At 39.1% G+C, this 22,770-nt stretch overlaps 1 protein-coding gene and 2 pseudogenes across 1 annotated transcript in view; 2 read left to right on the top strand and 1 right to left on the bottom strand.

Annotated features, from left to right (window-relative positions):
- Positions 1-533: 533 nt before the first annotated feature.
- LOC150018780 (prefoldin subunit 3 pseudogene) lies at positions 534-1,109 on the top strand (annotated as a pseudogene).
- Positions 1,110-13,819: 12,710 nt separating this feature from the next.
- LOC150018779 (protein SDA1 homolog) lies at positions 13,820-15,927 on the top strand (annotated as a pseudogene).
- Positions 15,928-19,134: 3,207 nt separating this feature from the next.
- The window catches only part of MRE11 (MRE11 double strand break repair nuclease), a 64,174-nt gene continuing 60,538 nt past the window's right edge, over positions 19,135-22,770 (bottom strand). Inside the window, exons 19-20 of the mRNA XM_090265849.1 lie at positions 22,313-22,394; positions 19,135-19,891 (exon numbers count right to left, since the gene is read on the bottom strand). Coding sequence (XP_090121975.1) covers positions 19,835-19,891; positions 22,313-22,394 — 139 coding nt within the window. The 3' untranslated portion in view covers positions 19,135-19,834. The remainder of the gene's footprint in view (positions 19,892-22,312; positions 22,395-22,770) is intronic.

Raw genomic sequence — 22,770 nt, 5'->3', positions numbered from 1 at the left:
TATTTAAGCCAGTTGATTAATACTGCATCTTATTGAGAAAGGAATGATGATTAATGGGTTTTTTTAAACAACACCAAGTGAAATTTTTGTTAAAAGATATTTCTAGAAAGTATTACTGGATCTGCAATTCATTTTCACAGGATGTAAGCAATAGCTATCATCAATCTTACAATGTTTTGAAAAAAGCTTTAAGATTTTTTTGAATTACCGCTTGAGGCCATTAGTTTTGAGCACCAAGAAAAAAAAATAGTTGTCTTTCCTCATGTTAATTTTATATTAACTTCTATTTTATAAAGTTCATGCTCTGATAAAGATAAATTCTAGCAATTAACAGTATAAATTTCAGCTTGCAGGCAATGGAACAGAGGACATCTGTGGTGTTTGAAATATGATCATGCCTCTCTGAGGAAAAAAAAACTGCACAATGAAGTAAACACAAAGGATCTGAATGTAAAAGTCAGATCTTGACCAACCAGACTATTTAAAAAAAAAAAAAAAAAAGCACTAAGGAGTCGGGCGCTGGCTTCTGCAAAATGCCGGCCGTTAAAGACAGTAGTAGCTTAGAAGTGACTGCAGAGACCACGGCAGCTCCCCCTATGGGGTCTTGAGGCTCCATTTGTGGAAGATGTATATTCCTTCATGAAACAGCCTGGGAATGAGGGTGTGGATACAGTACTAACCTGGATGAACAATGCCAGATTATAAATGTATGAAACTCGACCTTGCTCAAAAGAAAAGGAGGCTAAAAGGACAGATTCCTGAAATTAAGCTGACTTTGTCATTCTAAAATACATGCAGAAGAGTCCACCAATTCACAGGAGTCCAGATTCTGACTGGCATACAGCCTGTATATCAAAGCTTCAGTTCCTCCTACTGATAAAGTGTGTCTATGGTTGAGGGCTAATGCAATGTTTGAATATGATATTAATGAAGTTCAGGCATTGTTGGAAAACAATTTATCGACTGCCACAAAGAATTGTGATTCTCTTGAGGAAGACCTTGACTTTTTTCAGGATCAATTTACTACCACTGAAGTCAGGATGGCCAGAGTTTATAATGGGAACATAAAAAGAAGAAATAAAGATGATTCTACCAAGAACAAAGCATAATGCTGGGAATTAAAATGTGGTTCAGTTTGCCAAACATGTTCTTGTAAATACTCCAAAGTTTATCCTTAAAGGTCAACATAACTTTGAATGATCTTTAACGCTAAGAATGATAATTAAAACTTTAAAAAAGATGAACACCTTTAATTTATTCATAAAAACAAAATTAATTTCAAGTACTTTATGGAAATAGCAGTATTTTCATCTTTTCCTCATTTCCAACCAAGTAAATGTTGCTTCCATCATTTCTTTTTTGTTTGTTTGTCATACAAAAGTCTTAGCTAAAATGGCTGAAAACTGATGTGTCCTATGGAGGGTGAAGTCTGGGCGCTTTAGCACAGTTTACTTTTTCTTTATTGGCTGATGTTACTCTCACCTGATATGGTTAAGCCAGTTTAGAGGAAAGAAAAGTCAGTTTCAATATCTGCAAACTTGTTTTCTTTAGTACATGTGGGGCTTCATGCTCCTCTGTTACAGTTACTTGTCTTATGTAAATGGAGTTTCATTAATTACTGCTTAGCCAATAACTATTTATTATAATATTCTGTACTTTTCAGGAAATGGTCATTTGCCTTTCCAAACTTTAAGAGGGCTATTGAGACAGTATTTCTTTCTTACCCTTTGTAAGTGCAAAGTCTCTTTGCAATGTCAACATAAGGAAGATTTCAGCCAACATAAAATGATAAAATTACTCAAAACTCAAAACTCTTGGCTAAGGTGATTTTGTATTTCTCAGTAGTTCTCAAAGGAAGCTGACTAGAAATATTAAGATACACATAACTCTGCAGTGGTTGAAAAGACTTGTGAGCTTTTTAAGTTCACAATAAAACCTCATGGTAATAGTAGAAAAACCCATGGAAAAATATTAATACAGTGGCTAGTAGAGGGTAATAACAGATTTTGGTAAAAACACAGATATATTATTACATCTCCAGGCAGTAAAAAGTATACTCATACAATGTTTTGTACTTGTATTTCATGATATTAAACCAGTGAAATTAAAACTTGAAAAAAATACCATTAAAAATATCAAAAACCTGAAATTAAGGCAGATTAATAAAATCTAAATTGTGAGGAAAAAAATGACTGCACCATTTATAGTATACCTAGAAATTTAATTGCCAAATAAAAGATCCCAGCAACAAGTAACTTCTGGCAAGGCTGTGGATCCCGCAGCCTGGGACTGCTGGTTCAGCCGGAGCTTGCCTCCCCCGCAGCCTTTTTTCACACCACACAGCAACTGTTCCCATCAACCTGTCCCATTAGCCTGAGCTCCCTCAGGTGCAGGCACTCTGCTCTTTTCATCTTTTAAACCAAGCCTTGCATGGTGCCTGACACAGAGCAGGCTCTCACTAAATATTTCGTGCACGAAAACTTAATTACTAAAATTGTTTTTTAAGACAAAAATGCCAAAGCACCCAGAACCAAAGCAGAACTATTAATTTCACCACTGATCCTTGACAATGGAAATATCTCTGATAAATGCAATGGGCTACGTCCTGTAGTAGAAGTACAGGGTGTAATTTGACAAAGCCAACAGTTCGATTTTCTCTCTGCCAATAATCTCCTAATGTATAATCAAAAATTGTCACCCAGGTTACATCAGCTCAGTTAGCTGATCAAAATAGTGACCCATCTCTGACAGTGACAACAATAAGGGAACTGTTACAGGTAAAGATGGACTGTAAACTACTTTTTTCCTAAGTATAAATGGTATTTGCGAAATAACACAAAAGAACAAAATAATAAAAATCATCACAATCCTGCTATTAGCATTTTGGTGTGCTTCCTTTAAATCTTTTCAAATAATTTAAATGAGATATTATCAGTTTGGTGTCCTACTTACATTATTCTGAGAGCATTTGCCATGTTCCTACGTTTTTCCTCAAACACATCCCTTTTAATGGCTGCATATTTTTGTCTCATGGAATGCCACAGCACAACATATTTTTCACTATAATAAATTCTTGATAAAATCATATTTTGCACAAATATTTTTAGACATTTTAGAAATGTGGTATAATAAACTCACATTTACCCGTCCTCCAGCTCCAATCCATTTCCCCTCCCCTGGCCCAGGTTATTTTGAAGCAAATTTCAGACATTTTGTAATTATATCACTTAACCTGATATTAATATAGAGCACATTATGTGTGTAACATATAGAGAGTATATCACATACGTTCTATTTTTTAATCAAATATTCAGTCAGTTGTACATAAATCTTTGAACACATTTCTGATTCTCCCCTTAGTGCAGAGTCTAAAAAAAAATGGAATTCCAGGTAAATTAGATGAAAATGTTAGAGGGCTCGTGATAATTTTGCCAGATGGCTTGCAAAAGGGATATATCTATTTATACTCCCACCAGCAACACGAAAGCACCTCTATCATTGTACTCTAAACCATACCTAGTCATTCATTTGATTTTTTGAAATACATTGTAAAATGTTTCTTGCAATGACTTTTAGGGTTTAAAACTCATCACCCAGAAGCTAATGATGAGGAATTTGAGGAGTCATTCAGAGCTGGGTTTCAGTCCTCAGTCGGTAGAGCCATGTGACGTCATGTGCTAGTCAGTCTCTGAGCATCTGCTTCCTAATTCAGTGAAGATAATTACCACATAGATTCTGTGGTAGTTAAATTATGTTCATGAAGCACTTAGCACAATCCTAGCATGCAAAAAATGCTCAATAATGGTATATTTCCTCTAGACTAAAAGTTCCATGAGGTTATGTCAATTGTGGGGTTTTTTTGGGGGGTGGGGGCATTTGCTTAGTGCCTGATACATAGCTAGTGCTCAATATGAAATGTAAGAATACTATTTTGATTGTTAAAAATGGTATGCCATTTAAGTTTAATTTAATTACTAATAAAATCTTAGGCTTATTAGCTATTTGTATTTCCAGTCTGTCATTTTTTAATTCGTGTCCTTTAGCCGTTCAGTAAGGCAATTATCAGTTTTTACGAAGTTTTTAAATAAGACCACACTCTGTGTCCAAAAAGTCCACATGTAATAATTTATCATAAAGGAACATAGTAGCTATATTCACAAATATATATACATGCATATGTATATATTATGTATTACATATATTTTTTCTTTATGCTGTTTAGTATTTTGGGGTTTCCTATAACTTTTTATAATCAGAAAAAAACTAATATATGTGATTTGGGGGGAAAAAACAAAAAATAGAAACACTTCCTGTGGAAACTCACTATTAAATAGATTTTTGGTTGATGGACAGATTAAAAGTACTGAATCAATCCTGAGAATCCCAGTGACAGCCTTGGTTCCCGTGCCCTCCTCCCTCCCGCCACATGCTTGCAGCTGCCTGGGAAAAAGCGATATTTTGTGAAGGGAGTTTCCCGTGACTGCAAAATGTGCCAAATCAAACTGCGTTCGGCCTTGATCAGCCAGCTGCGAGATAAACACAATAATACCTTTTTTCTTCCCCCTTAAAAGCAAGGCACTTCCCTCTTAGAAGTTTGGAGTCAGAGCCATTCTCTCACGGCAAGGCTCCCAGGCCGCTTGCTAATTTCCTAAATAAACTTTCTGCTCACTGTGTCTTGATGGTTCTCTGAGTGACTCCGTTCTTACACCCAGTAGAAGCCTATTCCCGGTCTACCATCTATTAAAGATTTAATCTAAACCAATCGGTAGCCATTTATATTTTCAATATTCTCAAGTACTTGATCAATGGGTCAATCATATTTACCACTCATTGTTTAGTATGAATCCTTGTAGATCTCTGAAATGTTTCTCTCCGAAAGAAAGCCCTCCTCCTGGATTCATCCTGTCTGGGCTGGACACCAACTTTAGACCCAGCTCACATTCTGCCTTGGAAATGGCCCTCCATTTCTACATGGTCCCTGTTCAAAGAGGTGTTTTTAGTTGTAAGTCAGGACATGATTCAGTTATGGGCAATAGTGTGGTGATGAGGAAAGAATGGAATTTGGATTCAGATAGAATTAGATTTCAATCTCAGCTCTACCATTTATTAGCCATGTGATTTTAGGCTTAATCCTTACCTATATAAAAAATAATAATGCTTACTCTACTGTGTTGCCTGAGAATTAAATAATGATAACATAGATGTATATTCTTTAGCCTGGCATGGAATAGCAATTCAATACACAATTCTCTCCTTCATTTTCTCCTTTCCTCCTTCCCTTCACAGCATCAGCTGCATTTGATGAGAAGGGACCCTGCTGAATACAAGGAAATGGCTGTGTCAGGGAGCTGGAAGTGAAGATGAAAGGGAAGTGGTGGGTGGGAAGAATCAGAACTGGAAGAAAACTTGGGCTGGGTGTTTTGTAAATGCAGGCAAGTTCTCAACAAAGGAGGGAAAAAGACAGTATGTACTTTAAATAGGTCTATGGAAAGGAAGGTGAGGACATAAGAAACATTGTTACCTTCTCTTGATTGAGCTGTCACAAATGTGCAGAGGAACATTAGAGCCAAGTAAAGAAGCTTGACTACATTTCAAGTACAAAACAAAAATATTCTAGCAAAGACAGCATATCTTCCCAACCTTGTAGTAAGCTTTAGTTTTAGCAACCAAAATCAGTTTCTTTAAAAAATGTTTTTTCAATTACAGTTGATATTCAGTATTATTTTACATTAGTTTCAGGTATACAACATAGTAGTTAGAAATTTATATAATTTATGAAGTGATTCCCTCAATAAATCAAGTACCCATCTGACACCATATAGTTATCACAGTATTATCGACTATATTCCTTGTGTGTACTTTACATCCCCGTGACTATTTTGTAACTACCAAGTTATACTTCTTAATCCTTCACCTTTTTCCCACAGCCCCCAACCTCCCTCTCATCTGGAAACCATCAGTTTGTTCTTTATATCTATGAGTCTGTTTTTGATTTATTTTGTTCTTTAGATTCCACATATAAGTGAAATCCCATGGTCTTTGTCTTTCTTTGATGGATTTATTTCACTTAGCACAATACCCTATAGGTCCATCCATGTTGTCACAGATGGTATGATTTCATTCTTTTTTTATGACTGAGTGATATTCCATCACATGTATGTACCACATCTTTATCCAATTTCCACCTATGGGCACTTAGGTTACTTCCATATCTTGATTATTGTAAATAATGCTGCAATGAACATAGAGGTGCATACCTCTTTTATCTTTTTTTAAAAAAGATTTTATTTATTTTTTAGGGAGAGGGGAAGGGAGGGAGAAAAAGGAGAGAAACATCTACAAGGGAAACATCAATCAGTTGCCTCTCACACACCCTCAACCAGGGACCTGGCCCGCAACCCAGGCATGTGCCCTAACTGGGATCAAACTGGTGACCTTTCAGTTCACAGGGTAGCACCTAACCCACTGAGCCACACAAGCCAGTGCTATCTTTTCAAATCAGTGTTTTGAATTTCTTTGGATAAAATTGCTGGGTCATAAGGTAGTACTATTTTTAATTTTTTGAGGACCCTCCATACTGCTTTCCATAGTGGCTGCACCAATTTGCACTCCCACCAACCTTGAATGAGGGTTTCCTTTTCTCTACATCCTTGCCAGCACTTGTTTAATAACTTATGTTGGAAAACTGGACAGATACATGCAAAAAAAAAAAATGAAACTAGGCCACATTCTTATACCATATACAAGAAAAAACTCAAAAAGGATTAAAGACTTAAATGTAAGACCAGAAACCTATGAGAAAACATAGAAATTAAATTCTCTGACATTGCTCTTAGTAATATTTTTTCCAGATATATCTCCTTGGGCAAGGGAAACAAAAGAAAAAATAAATAAACAAATGGGATTATATCAAACTTAAATAAGTTTTCACAGCAAAAGAAACCATCAACAAAACAAAAAGATAACCTACTGAATGGGAGAAGATATTTGCCAATAATATATCTGATAAGATGTTAATATCCAAAATTTATAGAGAATTCATATAACTTAACCCTCAAAACAAACAAATAAACCAATTAAAAAATGGGTAGCAGGCCTGAATAGACATCTCTCCAAAGAGGATGGATGGCCAATGTCACTATCATCAGAGAAATGCAAATTAAAACCACAATGAGATATCACCTCACACCTGTCAGAATGGCATCATCAATAAATCACCAAAATCAGCTTCTTTGGCTATCAAAGAAAATGTCTAGTCAACCCTGGGAATAAGATGTTTTAAATTAAGTCAACTGCAATTGACAATAGTTAGCAATTATAACCAAACTGAAACTAGACAGTTATTTTTGTTAAAACCATGTATTAGGTCACAGCAGAGCCAAGAATTACCAAGACATCCCTGAAAATAAATAAATAAATAAACAGATAAATCAAGGAAGGAAGGAAGGAAAGAAGGAAGGAAGGAAGACTTGTTATGGTAAAAAGGCTCATTATAAACCTAAGTAATTAATTCCAAATAGAGCAATGGAATACAATAAGAGTTCAAAAACAGATCTGTATAAAGGTGGTCTCTTAATAAATAATTAATTGATTTTGCAAGAAAGATGATGTCAGTGACATGGGAGAGAAACTCAGCACAGAGATCCTGGCGGCTGTCCCTTCAGCGCTCTCCCCAGAGCCACAAACCCCAGTCTCTCCTCATACAACTGTAGTCCACTCCCCGCTCCCTCCACTGGAGCTCAGGGTTCTCCGCATATGATTCTACTTGCCAGATTACACATGAGGTCGCTGAGAAAATTCAACAGCAAAATGAGTATGGGAGAAATGGTGAAAATACAACCGAGGTCCAGTCTGATGACGGGAGGGACTGAGTGAGACATATCCAACCCTTGGCTCTTTGAGGAGCCAGAGGAGACTGGAGGCTTAAGTTTTGATGAAATCTGGCAACAGCAGCAGAAAATCATCCAAGGATGTAGACCTCAATGCCCTTTCTTCTATCCTAACTTGCTGAAAACAGATGGGTCAAGAGATTAGGAATGAGCTAGAACAGAATGAGACGATTAATGACCTGGCCCACCTGGGAGAACAGATAAGAGACTTTGCACTGATACCAGGTGTGGGAATATGGCGGACAGAAAAGCAGCATCTTGTGAAGTGATAATGGGGATTTTATTGCTGCTTGTGGCTCTTGTGTTCATGGCAGTCTGGCCTACCAACTAGTGTCAATAAAGGGGCCACCTGTGACACCTGCCAATGATGGAGAAAATCTCAGCACCCTTTTGATACACAAGAGCAGCTCTCAATAAATTCCCTTAAAGCTCTGAAAAAATAAAGGTAGTTTTGCAGAGTAGGGGAAAAGGACAGTCACTTCACCAAACAGTGCTGGTGCAAGGGAAACAAAGTTCTTATATCTCACATCACACGTAAAATCAATTCCCAACTGGACTGTAGAGTTAAATGTGAAAGACAAATTAGATAAGCTTCTGGAAAATAACACAGAAGAACTTCTTTATGATTTTAGGATAGAAAATAGTTTTCTCAAGCAGGACACAAAATATTAACAATTGATAAATTGGACTTCATTAAAATTAAGAACTTCTGTTCTACATCATTTACAGAAAGAAAAGGCAAGCCACAGACTGGAGATTTTGTAATACATATATCTAAGAAAGGAATTTTATAATATATGTATATCACTTAGATAAAATAATATATATATATAACTCCTAGAAATCAATTTTAAGAAGGCAGACAGACAGCCTATTTAAAAATGGACAAAAGGTGAACACATATCACAAGAGGATTCAAAATTGCCAATAAACATTTGAATGTTCCTCAACATCATTAATAATCAGAGAAATGAAAATTAAAGCCACACTAAAAAGAAAAAACAGAAGAAAAAAAGACTGACAATACCAAGTATTGCAAGGATAGGGAGCACCTATGACCCTCCTATATTCCTGGTGGGAGTATAAATTGTGGTAAGCAATGAAAAAGTACAAACTACAGATACATGCTGCAACACGAGTTTATCAGACATAAAGTCCTATGAAAGAAGTCATACACAGAAGGGGTATACAATGAAGTTCATATTTGGTCAATTTATACACTCAGCCTGGAGAAACGTAATTTTCAGAGCTACTTTAGGCAAGTTTTTTAACTTCCATAACACTACACCAAAGTATATAGAAAGTGTACACTCTGCCAGGTTTTGATATATTCGTCGGCAGCCGTCCGTCTCGAGAGACGATGGCGTAGCTTCTTGAGAGTCTATCTGCACCGCCGAGAATGACTGTGCAGTCCGACTCGGGAGTGACAATCCCTGCCGCACTTGTTACAGGTGAAGGCAGATGGCCGTTGTTGCTGCTGTTGACGCTGCTTCCGCCTCGATCTTTTCTGGACCGCCTCCTCGTTGCGCGCAGCCTCTGCACGTGACGTACCTTGCCTGACCGCGAGCCTCCAGGCTAGGCGGTCGTCTGCTTGAACTTCCCATGTGTTGAGATTGATGGAGCATTGTGTCATGTCCTTTTTGCAGATGTCTTTGAACCGCAGTTTTGGGCGCCCTGTCATCCTCTTGCCTTCTGCTAGCTCACCGTAGAGGAGGTCTTTGGGGATACGGCCTGCATCCATTCTTTTGACATGGCCGAGCCACCTGAGGCGTCTCTCGCTAAGAACTGCATGCAAACTGCTCATATTGGCTCGCTTCAGCACCTCGGTGTTGGGGACCTTATCCTGCCAGGCGACATGCAGGACGCGTCGCAGGCACCTCATGTGGAAGCTGTTGAGTTTCCTTTCGTGCCTTGCGTAGGTGGTCCACGTCTCGCTGCCATAGAGGAGAGTGCTGAGTACGCAGGCTTGGTAGATGCGCAGTCTGGTTTTCTCAGTGAGGCTGGAATTGTTCCACACTCGCCGGTTCAGTTTGGCCATAACTGTGGCTGCCCTGGCGATTCTCCGGTTGACCTCCAAGTCGACTGACAGAGAGCTCGAGATGGTGGACCCGAGGTAAGTGAAGTCGTTGACAACCTCCAGGGTGTACCCGTCGATGGTGATGCATGGGGGAGTCCCCGTGCCTTGAGCCATAACGTTCGTCTTCGTCAGGCTGATGGCTAGTCCGAACTCCTTGCATGCGTGGGAAAGGCAAGTGACTAGCTGCTGGAGTCCCTCTTCGGAGTGTGATGTCAAAGCTGTGTCGTCGGCGAAGAGCATCTCACGGATGAGCACCTCTTTGACTTTGGTCTTGGCTCGTAGACGGGCCAGGTTGTAGAGCTTGCCATTGGATCTGGTGTGAATGAAGACACCCTCGCTGCAGTCCTTAAAGGCGTATTGGAGGAGCATGGAGAAGAAGATTCCGAACAGCGTAGGCGCGAGGACGCAGCCCTGCTTTACTCCGCTGCTGACTGGGAAGGCCTCAGAGGTTGCGCCGTTGTAGGACACCGTGCTGTGCATGTTGTCGTGAAAGGACATGACCACAGCAAGCAGATGTGGTGGACAGCCAATCTTCCGTAGCAAGCTGAAGAGACCGCTTCGACTGACCAGATCAAACGCCTTCGTAAGGTCGATAAAGGCGAGGTAGAGTGGTTTATGCTGCTCGTGACACTTCTCCTGCAGCTGGCGTAGGGAGAAGATCATGTCCACTGTTGATCGGCCAGCTCTGAAGCCACACTGGGACTCTGGGTAGACGCGGGAAGCAAGGGTCTGCAGGCGGGCAAGAGCGACCCGGGCGAATACTTTGCCAACGACGCTGAGGAGAGAGATGCCCCGGTAGTTGTTGCAGTCGCTGCGGTCTCCTTTGTTCTTGTACATGGTAATAATGTTGGCATCTCTCATATCCTGGGGGACGTAACCCTCCTTCCAGCAGTGACAGAGTAGATGGTGGAGCGGCTGTAGCAGGACTGGTTTCCCGCTCTTTAGGATTTCTGGAGGGATTCCGTCGCTTCCTGGTGCTTTCCCGCAAGCGAGGCGGTCGATGGCTTTGCCGAGCTCTGCCGCAGTAGGTGGGGTGTCTAGTTCCTCCATGACTGGTAGGTCTGGGATGGCGTTAAGAGCAGTGTCTGTTACGGTGTTCCTCATCGCGTACAGCTTGAGGTAGTGCTCGGTCCACCGCCGCATTTGCTGTTCCTGGTCAGTGATGACCTCACCTGTCTTGGACTTAAGGGGGGCGATCTTGGAGGGGATTGGGCCTGTTGCCTTCTTGATACCCTCATACATTCCTCGTGCGTTGCCTATATCGGCGGCTTCCTGGATGCTTCTGCACAGGTTTAGCCTATAGGTGTTGGCACAGTGGCGGGCGGTCTTCTGGACTTTGTTCCTGGCAGCCCGTAGAGCTTGAAGTGTACTGGGAGTGGGCGTGGCCTTGTAAGCCAGTAGGGCCTTCCTCTTAGCCTCGATCACGGGTTCCATTTCTTCCCAGTGAGCCTCGTACCAGTCAGCGTTCTTCCGCTCTTTCTTCCCGTAAGCAATAATGGCGGAGTTGTATATGGTGTCGCGGAGACGTGGCCAATTGGATTCGATAATGTTATCTGCTGCCACTCCCTCGCCGAGTGCATCTTCCATCCTGTTGATGAATTGCTGGGTCTTAACTGGGTTGCTGGCACAACTGGTGTTGATGCGTGGGCGACCCTTCATCTTGGAGTGGTGCAACCTCTTCGGCATTATGCGCACCTTGCTTACCACGAGGGCATGGTCCGTGTCGCAGTCTGTACTGTGGTAGCTGCGGGTGAGGAGGGTGCTGCCAATATCCGTTCTTCTGGTGATGACAAGGTCAAGCTGGTGCCAATGGCGGGAGCGGGGGTGCCTCCATGACACCTGGTGGATCTCTTTGCACTTGAAGAATGTGTTTGTCACGCACAGGCCGTGGTGACACAAAAGCTCAAGCAATCGCTGACCATTCTCATTGATCTTTCCTCTCCCAAAGTTTCCGAGGCAGGTGGGCCAGGCCATGTGGTCGGCTCCTACTCTTGCGTTGAAGTCTCCAAGGAGATAAAGAGCGTTACTTCTGGGGATCTTGGATAACGCTTCGTCCAGTGCATGGTAGAACTGTTCTTTCTCTTCGGTGGTGGCGCAGAGGGTTGGGGCGTACGCGCTAAGAATGCTGACTGGGCCGAAAGTTGTTGACAATCGGAGGGTAAGTAATCTCTCTGTGCCTCCTGTGGGTGGCTCTATGGAGTTAACAAGCGTGTTCTTCACAGCGAACCCAACACCGTGCTGTCTTGGTTGGTCCGGAGACTTCCCTTGCCAGTAGAAGGTGTAGTTGGTTTCTCTGATAGTTCCGTTGTCGGCCAACCGGGTCTCCTGTAGAGCCGCAATGTCGATGTTTAGTCGTGCCAGTTCCCTATCGATGACAGCGGTTTTCCTGGCACCCTTGATCCACGGAAGGTCTGCAGTAAGTCCGGGGCACATGGTCCTGATGTTCCAGCTAGCGAGGCGAAGAGCCGGAGGCTTCTTTCTTGTTGTTTGCTTGGAATTAACTGGTGCGGGTGTTTTGTGGCCCACTTTTCGAGAGGCGCCTCTCTGATCCCCACGCACCCAGTGGGGCAGGCGAGCCATGGCGAGACGGCACCTAATTGGCTGGGGCTGCCCAGCTTGAGGCGGGCGGTAGCTGTCCAGTGAGGTGCGATGACCTCTCCCACCGTCAGAGGAGACCCCTGGCGCTCGTTTCCTTCGCCAATCGGATGAGCTCATAACCGGTATCTGTCTCCTCCCGTGTTGAGTCGACATCTTGCGATGACGCTGGAGTGTCCTCTCCAGTGAAACTGAAGCTACAGAGCCTGGGCAGGGTGATATGGAGGGTCTGCTGTTGCCCATGCAGCAGACCCCCCCTCTCTTCGCAGCTGAAGGGTCCAAGGGAAAGACAAAGTCAATACAGCTTGGCTTCAGGTGCGCCGCAGGAGTTGCCGGTGTTGACTACAATGTCAAACCGCCTTAGGGACTCCGGCTCCGGATTTTCTGTCGGGGTTTACTCCCTTAGCCTTTCCCCTGAAGAGGTATGCCGCAAGGCAGCGGAGGTTTTTTTTTTTTGATATATTACCATGGTAGTAAAGGCCAGTGCACTTAGATAAGAGGAAAAAAATTAAAGAAATAAGAATTTAAAATAAGTAAAAATATTTCTACTGTTGGATAACATGAAATTACACCTAGAAAATCCTAGAGCATCAAAGATAAATTTAGACAATAGAATTCAGTTAAGTCAGGAAGATATAAAATGAATAGGCAAAAATAGCTTTTATATATAAAAATAATAACCAGTTAAAGGATATAATGGAAGAGAAAAACTCTAATGTCAGTAGCAACGTAAAAGACAAAATAAGATTAAATTTGAAAAGTGTTCAAAATCTCTATGAACACATTAACATTTCTGAAATACAAAATAGACTTGAACAAATGTAAAGATGACCTTTGTCCTTGGACAGGACATCCTTATGTCAGTTCTTGTTAATTTATACACTTAATACAATCACGATAGAAATACCAAAAAGCTTTTTTTGCTGCTGGAAATCGGAAACTGACACTGAAGTCCACTTGGAAAAGCAAACACAAAAGAACAGCTTTGAAAACGAAACTACAAGGGGTGATTAGTCCTATCAGACATTAAAACACACTACACAGCATCCATATTTAACCTGTGCTACTGGTGAATGAGGAGAAAGACCAATGGAGCCGAAAGGAGTGAAGAGGATAGGGAAGGGAGTTAAGATTTGAGTACACCTTTTGAATGGTTTATATTTCTGGAAGCATGTTAATGTTCTACATATTCAAAATATGGAATTAGAGCACGATTCCTGGCTGCAGCTGGGGCGGTTGGTTGGTACGAGCGGTGAAGGTTTTCTTAAAACTGCTCGTTGCGGAGCCAGTCAGCAGCCATTATGTCCAACAGAAATAACAACAAGCTGCCCAGCAACCTTCCGCAGTTACAGAATCTGATCAAGAGGGACCCGCCGGCCTATGTGGAGGAGTTTCTGCAGTAGTATAATCACTACAAATCCAATGTGGAGATTTTCAAATTACAACCAAATAAACCCAGCAAAGAACTGGCAGAGCTGGTGATGTTTATGGCACAGATTGGTCACTGCTACCCAGAACGTTTAAGTAACTTTCCTCAAGAGTTGAAAGATCTTCTCTCCTACAATCATAGTGTCTTGGATCCAGATCTTGAAATGACATTTTGCAAAGCTTTGATCTTGCTGAGAAATAAGAATCTCATCAATCCATCAAATTTGCTAGAACTCTTCTTTGAACTCCTGAGTTGCCATGATAAGCTGATGCAAAAGACTTTATACACACATATCGTGACTGATATCAAGAATATAAATACAAAATACAAGAACAGTAAAGTGAATGTAATGTTGCAGAATTTCGTGTACACCATGTTAAGAGACAGCAATGCAACTGCAACCAAGATATCCTTGGATGCAATGATTGAACTCTACGAAGAAACAGCTGGAACGATGCCAAAACTGTCAATGTGATCACAACTGCGTGCTTCTCTAAGGTCACCAAGATATTCGTTGCTGCTTTGACATTTTTCCTTGGGAAAGATGAAGAGGAGAAACAAGGCAGTGACTCCGAATCCGAGGATGAAGAACCAACAGCAAGAAACCTGCTAGTGCAGTATGCCACAGGGAAGAAAAGCTCCAAGCACAAGAAAAAGTTAGAAAAAGTTATGAAGGTGCTCAAGAAACAGAAGAAGAAAAAAACAGAAGTGTTTAACTTTTCAGCTATTCACTTGACTCATGATCCCCAAGATTTTGCAGAAAAGCTACTAAAGCAGCTAGAGAGCTCCAAGGAGAGGTTTGAAGTGAAGATGATGCTCACAAACCTCATTTCCAGACTGGTGGGAATTCACTAGCTTTTTCTCTTCAAGTTCTATCCCTTCCTGCAAAGGTTTCTGCAACCCCACCAAAGAGAAGTAACAAAGATCCTTCTGTTTGCTGCACAAGCATCTCATCACTTAGTACCCCCAGAGACCATTCAATCATTGCTCATGACTGTGGCCAACAATTTTTACCAAGAAGAACTCTGGGGAAGTCATGACAGTAGGAACCAATGCTATAAAAGAGATAACAGCTCGATGTCCTCTAGCTATGACTGAAGAACTTCTCCAAGACCTGGTTCAGTATAAAACTCACGAAGATAAGAATGTAATGTCTGCTAGAACTTTGATTCAACTTTGATTCAGCTCTTACGAACACTTGAATCTTCAGATGTTACAGAAGAAATTATGGGGTAAGCCTGCAGAGGCCTCCACAGAAGCAAGAATACAAGAATATGGAGAATTAGATACTAAAGATTACATCCCAGGAGCAGAAATTCTGGAAGTTGATAAGGAAGAAGAGAATGCTGAAAATGATGAAGATGGGCAGGAGAGTGCCAGTCTCAGTGAGGAAGCAGGTGACAGTGGTGAATGGGTGGACGAGCCCCACTCTCCTGAGGAAGAACAGCAAGAAATCGCCGAGAAGCTGAACAGCATGCCCGCAGAGGAGCAGAAAGCCAAAGCTGCAGTCGTCAGCACCAGCTGAGTCTTAACGCAGGAAGACGTCCAGAAAATCCGTCTGGCCCAAATGAGGAAAGAACTCAACGCTGCCCTTGGAAAGCCCAAAAGAGGAAATATATCCAAATAGACAGTGTTGAAGATCCCAGGGATGAGTTACTTTCTCTTTGGGACATTGAACACCTTCATAAAAAGACCAAGTCTGACAAGGAGACAAGACTGGCAACTGCAATGGCTGGAAAGACAGACTGAAAAGTTTGTGAGGAGGAAAACCAAAATGAATCCATTTTCCAGTTCTACAAATAAAGTGAAGAAAAAACAAAAACTTTATGATGATGTGGTATAGACATAATGTCCGCTCAAAAAATAAGCGTTCCTTCCGAGAAAAGCAGTTGGCACTATGAGATGCACTTTTGAAAAAGAGAAAAAGCATGAAGTAACCTGGACAAGCAAGTTTTCCATTCCAAGGAGAATGCTTAATATGTGTCATTACTCTTTAAAAACAGAACAAATCAAAACAAAATACGGAATTAAATCCTAAACTAGAAAAACATGCTGTGTAAGGAAATTATTGAGACAACCGAAAAGATAGGAATATGGACAGTAAATTAAAATATTAAATCAATGTTTTCTGAAATTGATAACCATATTGCCTTTATGTAAGAGACAATTCTTATTCCTAGGGAATATATGCTTAATGTTTAAGTATTAAGGGGTAAAGGTTTTAATTGCACTTTGTAACCTACTCTCAAAAGATTGAAAAAAATTATCTATGTGTATATAAATATGTATGTAGCATACACACGTAGAAAGAGAATTTTTTAAATGTCAAAATGTTAAAAATTGGTGAATTCTGGACAAAGGTAAATACTTCTATTCTTGCTGCTTTAAGAAATTCACAAATGTCCATTTGTATGTCATATTTTCAGGTGGTAAAAGCATGGTAAACTATTTTTATAAAAATGCCTCTAAAAGCTCAATATATGTCTGCCTTTCAGACTTTAGAATAGTATGAGGTTGTTTGTGTCTTAAGAGTGGTGACCTAATGAAATGTAGTTTCAAGAAATGCAGGTTAAATTTTTGTCTTTGAAAGAAAAAAACAACGAAAAACCCAGCCAGATGTGGAAAACTCTAAATGTCAAGATAAATACCAAGGTTAGCAAAATGCCCTGATATGGGGACTAAAATATTTGACTACACAATTTGGAGTTCTAATTCAACAATTTTTGTTAATAGTCACTCCAGAAGTCATTGGAGAAATTTGTACCTAATCGTTGAGAGGTTATGTCTGGGGAGAACATTACAGGGGAGAGGACACATGTTTTGATACACATTTCAGTGTCTGAATTTTGGATAATATGTATTGCCCTTCCAACTTAATAACAACTAAAATCAGATTTAGTGATCAGTCATGGTAAAGATACACTAACATGTGTGGCAATAGCATGTGAACTGGCTCACAGTGATCAAACTAGAATTCTAGTATTTTCAGATCTAGATAATAAACATTAAGCTCAAAAATATTAAAAAGGAATGAGGTAAGCAAATGCTAAAATACGGATATTTTTCATTCAAGAACATGGAAGCTCTTTGGACTCAAAAAACACAAATCTTTATTCTATAAAAATTTTATAAAAATCTTAATGGTAGTTAGCTTTAAAAGAAAACACAAAATACTATGAATATATGACAGATATTTAAAAAAGGACATCAGATTACACTGTGGGAAAAATATTTTTAAATATAATACATTTCAACAGAAAAACTTTAATTCAGACTTTTAAAAAAAATCCTCACCCAAGAATAAACTTACTGATTTTAGAGAGAGAAGGGGGAGAGAGAGAAACATTGATCAGTTGCCTCCTACATGCACCCCAGCTGGGGATCAAACCCACAATGTAGGTATTTGCTCTGATGGGGGATCAAACCCCGCAAACTTTTGGTATAAGGAATGACACTCCAACCAGCTGAGCCAGCCAGCCAGGGCACAATGGGAGACCTTTTAATTCAACTTTTCTAATAAAGGATTTTCTCTTTGTTTATTAAAACATAAAACATTTTCTTCTTAAACTTTTTTATATGTAAAATTTATCAAACTGGTAATTCCCTTAGTAACAGGCTGAGCCAGGTGAAACAGGTAAAGCAATGTACATAGAAGATTAGAAGGCTAATTTGGTACTACTGCATAGAGAGAGCATTATTGCATAGGTTCCAAATTTACTGCAAAAGTACCCTAACTTCTTAATTGTAGATTTGCAGTTGCACCACCTTGTGGCAAAGGTAAGCTTGTGAATTTACACAAGTCAAGGCGGTTACTCAGAGAGGACAGAACTCCCTCAGCACGCTCCCAGACACTAGGTACCCTATGTCCTGAGTGGCAAAGATGCCATGAGTGCTCGTTGTAATTATTTCTTAAACCACGTGACTTTTCTGTTATTGTATTCTGCAATTTTAGACGTTTCGAAAATGTACATGTACCCAAATTAAAAGTTACATACCTACATGCTTGAATTTTCCAAGCACCAGTTATATTTCCTAGAACTACAATGCATATGTTACCTTGGGAATGCACTATTGTATTTTTATGACAGGGAACAAAACACCAGAAAGAGACATATTCTCTGGTAAATGACAGAAGGATTTTCTCCTCAGGATGTTTTTATCACTGCTCTCAGCCTCCAGTAGTAATTGCAGGTGTTCCACAATCATCTGGACTCACTTCTACACACCTGTACTAACACGTCTGAAACTGTACCAAACCTCTCGATCATACTGTATCAATACAGAATATCAAGAATACATGGTGTATTTAACTATGCAACAATATTCAATCAAAATGGTTTTTCTTTCATATTTCATTTTCCATATTTCCAGTAAGTGACACACTAGTGACAAAATGACTAGTTCAAGGGAATTTCACCTCTTTCAGCTGTGGAATCTCTTTTCTGAAGAGATAACTGCATCACATTTAGAACATTTTTCATACTGTAGAGCACATTTTTAGAAAGAGAAAGCCTATTCTTTTTTCTGAGGAACCTGTCAGGATGCTTCAACAGCCACCTCCCCCACTAATAATGCTCACCCAAGCACATGTACTCAGTGGCAGGTGCGAAGAGCCAGTAGCTGATGCTGCCCTGTGCTGGGGTCTGCACCACCCAGAGACTGCCACCCAAACTAACTTCAATTCCATCATGGAGAGCAATTGTCTGCTAAAATAATCCTTATGCTCAAGTTAGATACAGAAAATATTTTTCAAGAAACTCATTAGAATGTTACATCACAATTCTTGACTTAGGTCATTTCAGAGGTATAATATAAAGGCAGCCACTATGCAAATGTTCTTTTAGAATCTGACACATTCTAGGTATGACGATGCTAATAAACATGAATAGTGCTCAGTGAAGTGTTTGTTTCTGCATGTGAAGAAATGTCAGACTACTGTACTGCCACGATCTATAACTTCCTTAGAGTCTTTAAATATAGCTGCCTCACAGGTGAAAAGAAGGAATACTCTCAGGGGCCTTTTAAGAGTTTCTTTCCCTCTTAGAAACAGATGAGAGATACAGAAAGAGAGAGAACCACAGAGAATAGAGAAAAATGGAGAAAATACTACCACTCAATACAAACACGATCTTTTACAACTGAAATTAAAGTCAGTAATTCTGACCACTTGTTCTTTATTTTTATAGAAACTTTTATCTAATTACTCAAAGTACATGGTACATCTTAACCATCTCAGTCTCTGTGGCTAATGCTATCGCAAGCATTAGAGAACACATACTCAGTAACAGACAGCAAGCTTAGGTACAGTTTCACGTAGGCTGTTTTACCTTCAGCAAATAGAGAATCTATAGAAATTATTAAAATTACGAAGAGTTAAGTTGTAAAAGCACTTTTTCTCAACTGTGGCTAAATGTAACTACATTAAAATACTGACATAGTATTTTATTGTGAAGCAGAAATGAATGATGGCATATTTATTTTAATCCTTATTCAAGATTAATGTATAAGCAAAGCTCTCACTAAGATATACACTAATATATGTCAGGAAAGTAACAGTCTAAATTTTATAGAGCATCCCCACATATTGTTAACAACCAGATTTAAAAATGAGTAAAACCAAGGCTATATTATATGTTTTTGAGCTGGGAATGTTCTCAAGTGATGGAGCCATCATAAGGAAATAACACTCAAAAACTGCAATTCTTATACATTAGTATCTCTGTTAATACGTCTCTTTAAAATTCTTCAGTTAACAGCAATACTTTAAAAATCTTCAGTAAACTCTTGGCTTGCAATGTTTTGATTTTCCCTGAATCTTGAAAACTTCAAAGTAACATTAAATAATTATCTTCTGTTTCTTCTTAAAGCACTAATGTTCTTGAAAGGATCATCATCATCATCCTGAAATGACATACAAATGTTATTTCACTGATTGTTCCACACTTCACTGAGACAAGATAGAAGTTCTTACGGGCAAAGCAATACCAGTAAGAGTAACTGTCTCCTTTCACATGAGGTAGACTTTCATTTTTCATTTCCCTTATAAATATGCATAGTTTGTCAACTTATGTTTTCTTTTCCTCCCTTCCCTACTGGCTATTTCACTGCTGAAATAAATAAGTCCAGTTAAATTCTTAGCAAGCATTAAGAATAAAAATTTATCCTGGTATATATACCTATAATATTGACCATATACAATTCTGTCAGCTATTAATAAAGACAAATAAGGTGTGGGCAAGCCAGAAAAATAAATACTCTTCAAGTCATTTCTATTTGGTTTTTGAATACGTATTTTTCATTTACATATTATTATTGGAGTATCTGATGTTCTGAAAACTCAGCCAAAAAATAATGAAGTCACATTACCTAACTCAGAAATAGCTGTAATTCTTATTTCTCATTACTCATTTAGTGTTAGAAATAAACAGCTACTGTTGGACTAATGCAAGAAAAGAATATTGCAAAGCAATCTTTCACATATTTTGGAAAGAAGAGATAGAAGGAATATTTCATTTTCAAAGAGTTCCCACACTCCTGGGCTGCAGGTTATGTGATTTGTAAGAACAAATAGGAATATCAGAGATTAACTACGAATTTAATTAAAGAGAATGAAAACTAATGAACCTCAGATAAGACAAGTTACACAACCTGATGAGGATAACATTAAGTTGATTCTTATTATTCTACAGCTAAATATTTAGAGAAAAAAGCATATATTTTTTATTTGTTTCATTTAAGATATTAATATAAAGGAATAATTATTTGATGTTAGGCTTTGGTATGATGGTATTAGCATATTCAAATGTTTGTTAAGCTAGCTATCTCTGGTGAAAAATGGATGCCTTGAGAAATAAAAATTCACTTCCATTTGTTGATTAATTTTCTCCTGTCAAAGGTAGAACTTGTTAATGAACCAGAGATAAATTCAAATTGAAATTTAATAGGGTATTTGCTAATAATTCTTCTTTGTAGTTAACAGTAACTATATAAAATTTTAAACTATAACATATAAACACAGGTACTTCTAGATGCTTTGATATTAACAAACCAGTCAACAATCTCTCAATTCCCTCCCAGAGGCAACATGCTTAGTTTTTAACTGGTAGAGTTCAAGCTGCAATTTTCCTTTGCAGCTTGAATTTGGTGTGTCTTCTCCTCAGTTTCTAAACCACAACTGGGGCACACTGAACATGATAGCAGACATTGAAGCTTAAAATAAAAGGGGTGAGTCACATGCTCCAACAGGAACAAATCCGGAGGACATTATGCTCAAAGAAGCCAGTCACAAAAAAGACACACACTGCACAATTCCACTTAGTAAAGTATCCAAAGTAATCAATTCAGAGAGATGGGACAAAGAAAGCTGGCTGCCAGGGGCTGGAGGGGAGCGGGAATAGGGCAGTTGTTCAATGGGCAGATTTTCAGTTTTGGAAAATGAAAAAGTTCTGGAGATCTGTTGCATAACAATGTGAATATACTTAACATTAGGGAACTGTACTTTTAAGAATCGTTGAGATGGTAAAGCTTTACGTTAAGTGTTTTTACCATAATTTCAGATCTTTTAAAATAAAAATAAATAAATGAGATGATAAGCTTAAGGGAAACACCTTCAAACAATTCAACAAAAACTAGCAAAGGCCACTCACATGGCAGCCATGGAGGAAAGGGAAAGGCCAGTATCCTTCAGTCATTTAGCTTTAATGCAACTTGGCTGAAACAAATGAATAAAGGCAAGAGGCAAGTCCGGATTGTACCTCTTTCTGTTCCTTCGCATTTAAGTTAGAAAAGGTTTTATAGTTGTCTGGTCCACATAACCACATTGAACTAGTTTCTTCTATACATCCTGCCATATGGCTTATCTCAGTCAATAGCTGAACACCTCTGTGACAAGAAATTACCACCATGTACTATCTTGTATAGAAAATGTGTGCAGCACATGGTAGGTATTTAACAAATATTCTTTTAAAGTAACATTAGAAGTTTTCAGGATATCATCACTATCATTCCTCTAAATATAAATGACAAAAGCCAATAAATAAATAAATAAAAACCAAAAACCATTCTGATCATATTAACTAAGCAAATTAAATAAGAGTTGAATGAATACTTTAAAAATCTGCAGGCCTTTTACATCTGAGGTATTTACACTGATAAGCACTCAACAGATGCTACTTATTGACTCAACTACTAACTATACATACTTCAAAGAAAGGTTGTCAATGAAACTATTTTTAAAAATAATTTCCAGCACCTAGCTTAGTAGTCCCTCTTTAAATGTTACAAGCAGTTAAAAATTAAAATATAACAATATTACTTTATTACCTCATCTGATTCAAAATTGACCCCTTTAGTTGTTTGGCTCTGGGACATGAGGTTGCTTGAAAATGATGATGTGTTCGACCACCTGAAGCAAAAACATGGGGAAAAAAAATGAACCAGAGAATTCAGTAATGGTGTCTTTTAAACAAAGTTTTTCACTCTAGTAATAGCCATGAATAAAATTAACACATTCCCTTCAACCTACATGAGAAGCAATAAAAACTTTATGGTGAGGAAATAGACTCTAAGGCCAGGGTCTGAATGCCAGCTTTGCATTTATTTACTAGCTATATGTCTTTAGGCAAGTTACTGAGCCTCTCTGTGCTTCCATTTTCTCAACTGTAAAATGAGGATAATAATTTTTTCAAGATTAAATGTGCTAATACAGTATTTCCTCACTTATCGCAGGTATTACGTTCTAGAACTCCCCGCGATAGGTGAAAATCCGTGAAGTAGGAACC

This window comes from Furipterus horrens, unplaced genomic scaffold (genome assembly GCF_987537825.1).
Source record: "Furipterus horrens unplaced genomic scaffold, mFurHor1.1.pri manual_scaffold_2, whole genome shotgun sequence".
Lineage (NCBI taxonomy): Eukaryota > Metazoa > Chordata > Mammalia > Chiroptera > Furipteridae > Furipterus > Furipterus horrens.
Note: the sequence above shows the minus strand (reverse complement) of the source record. Positions and strands in the feature narration are given on the sequence as shown.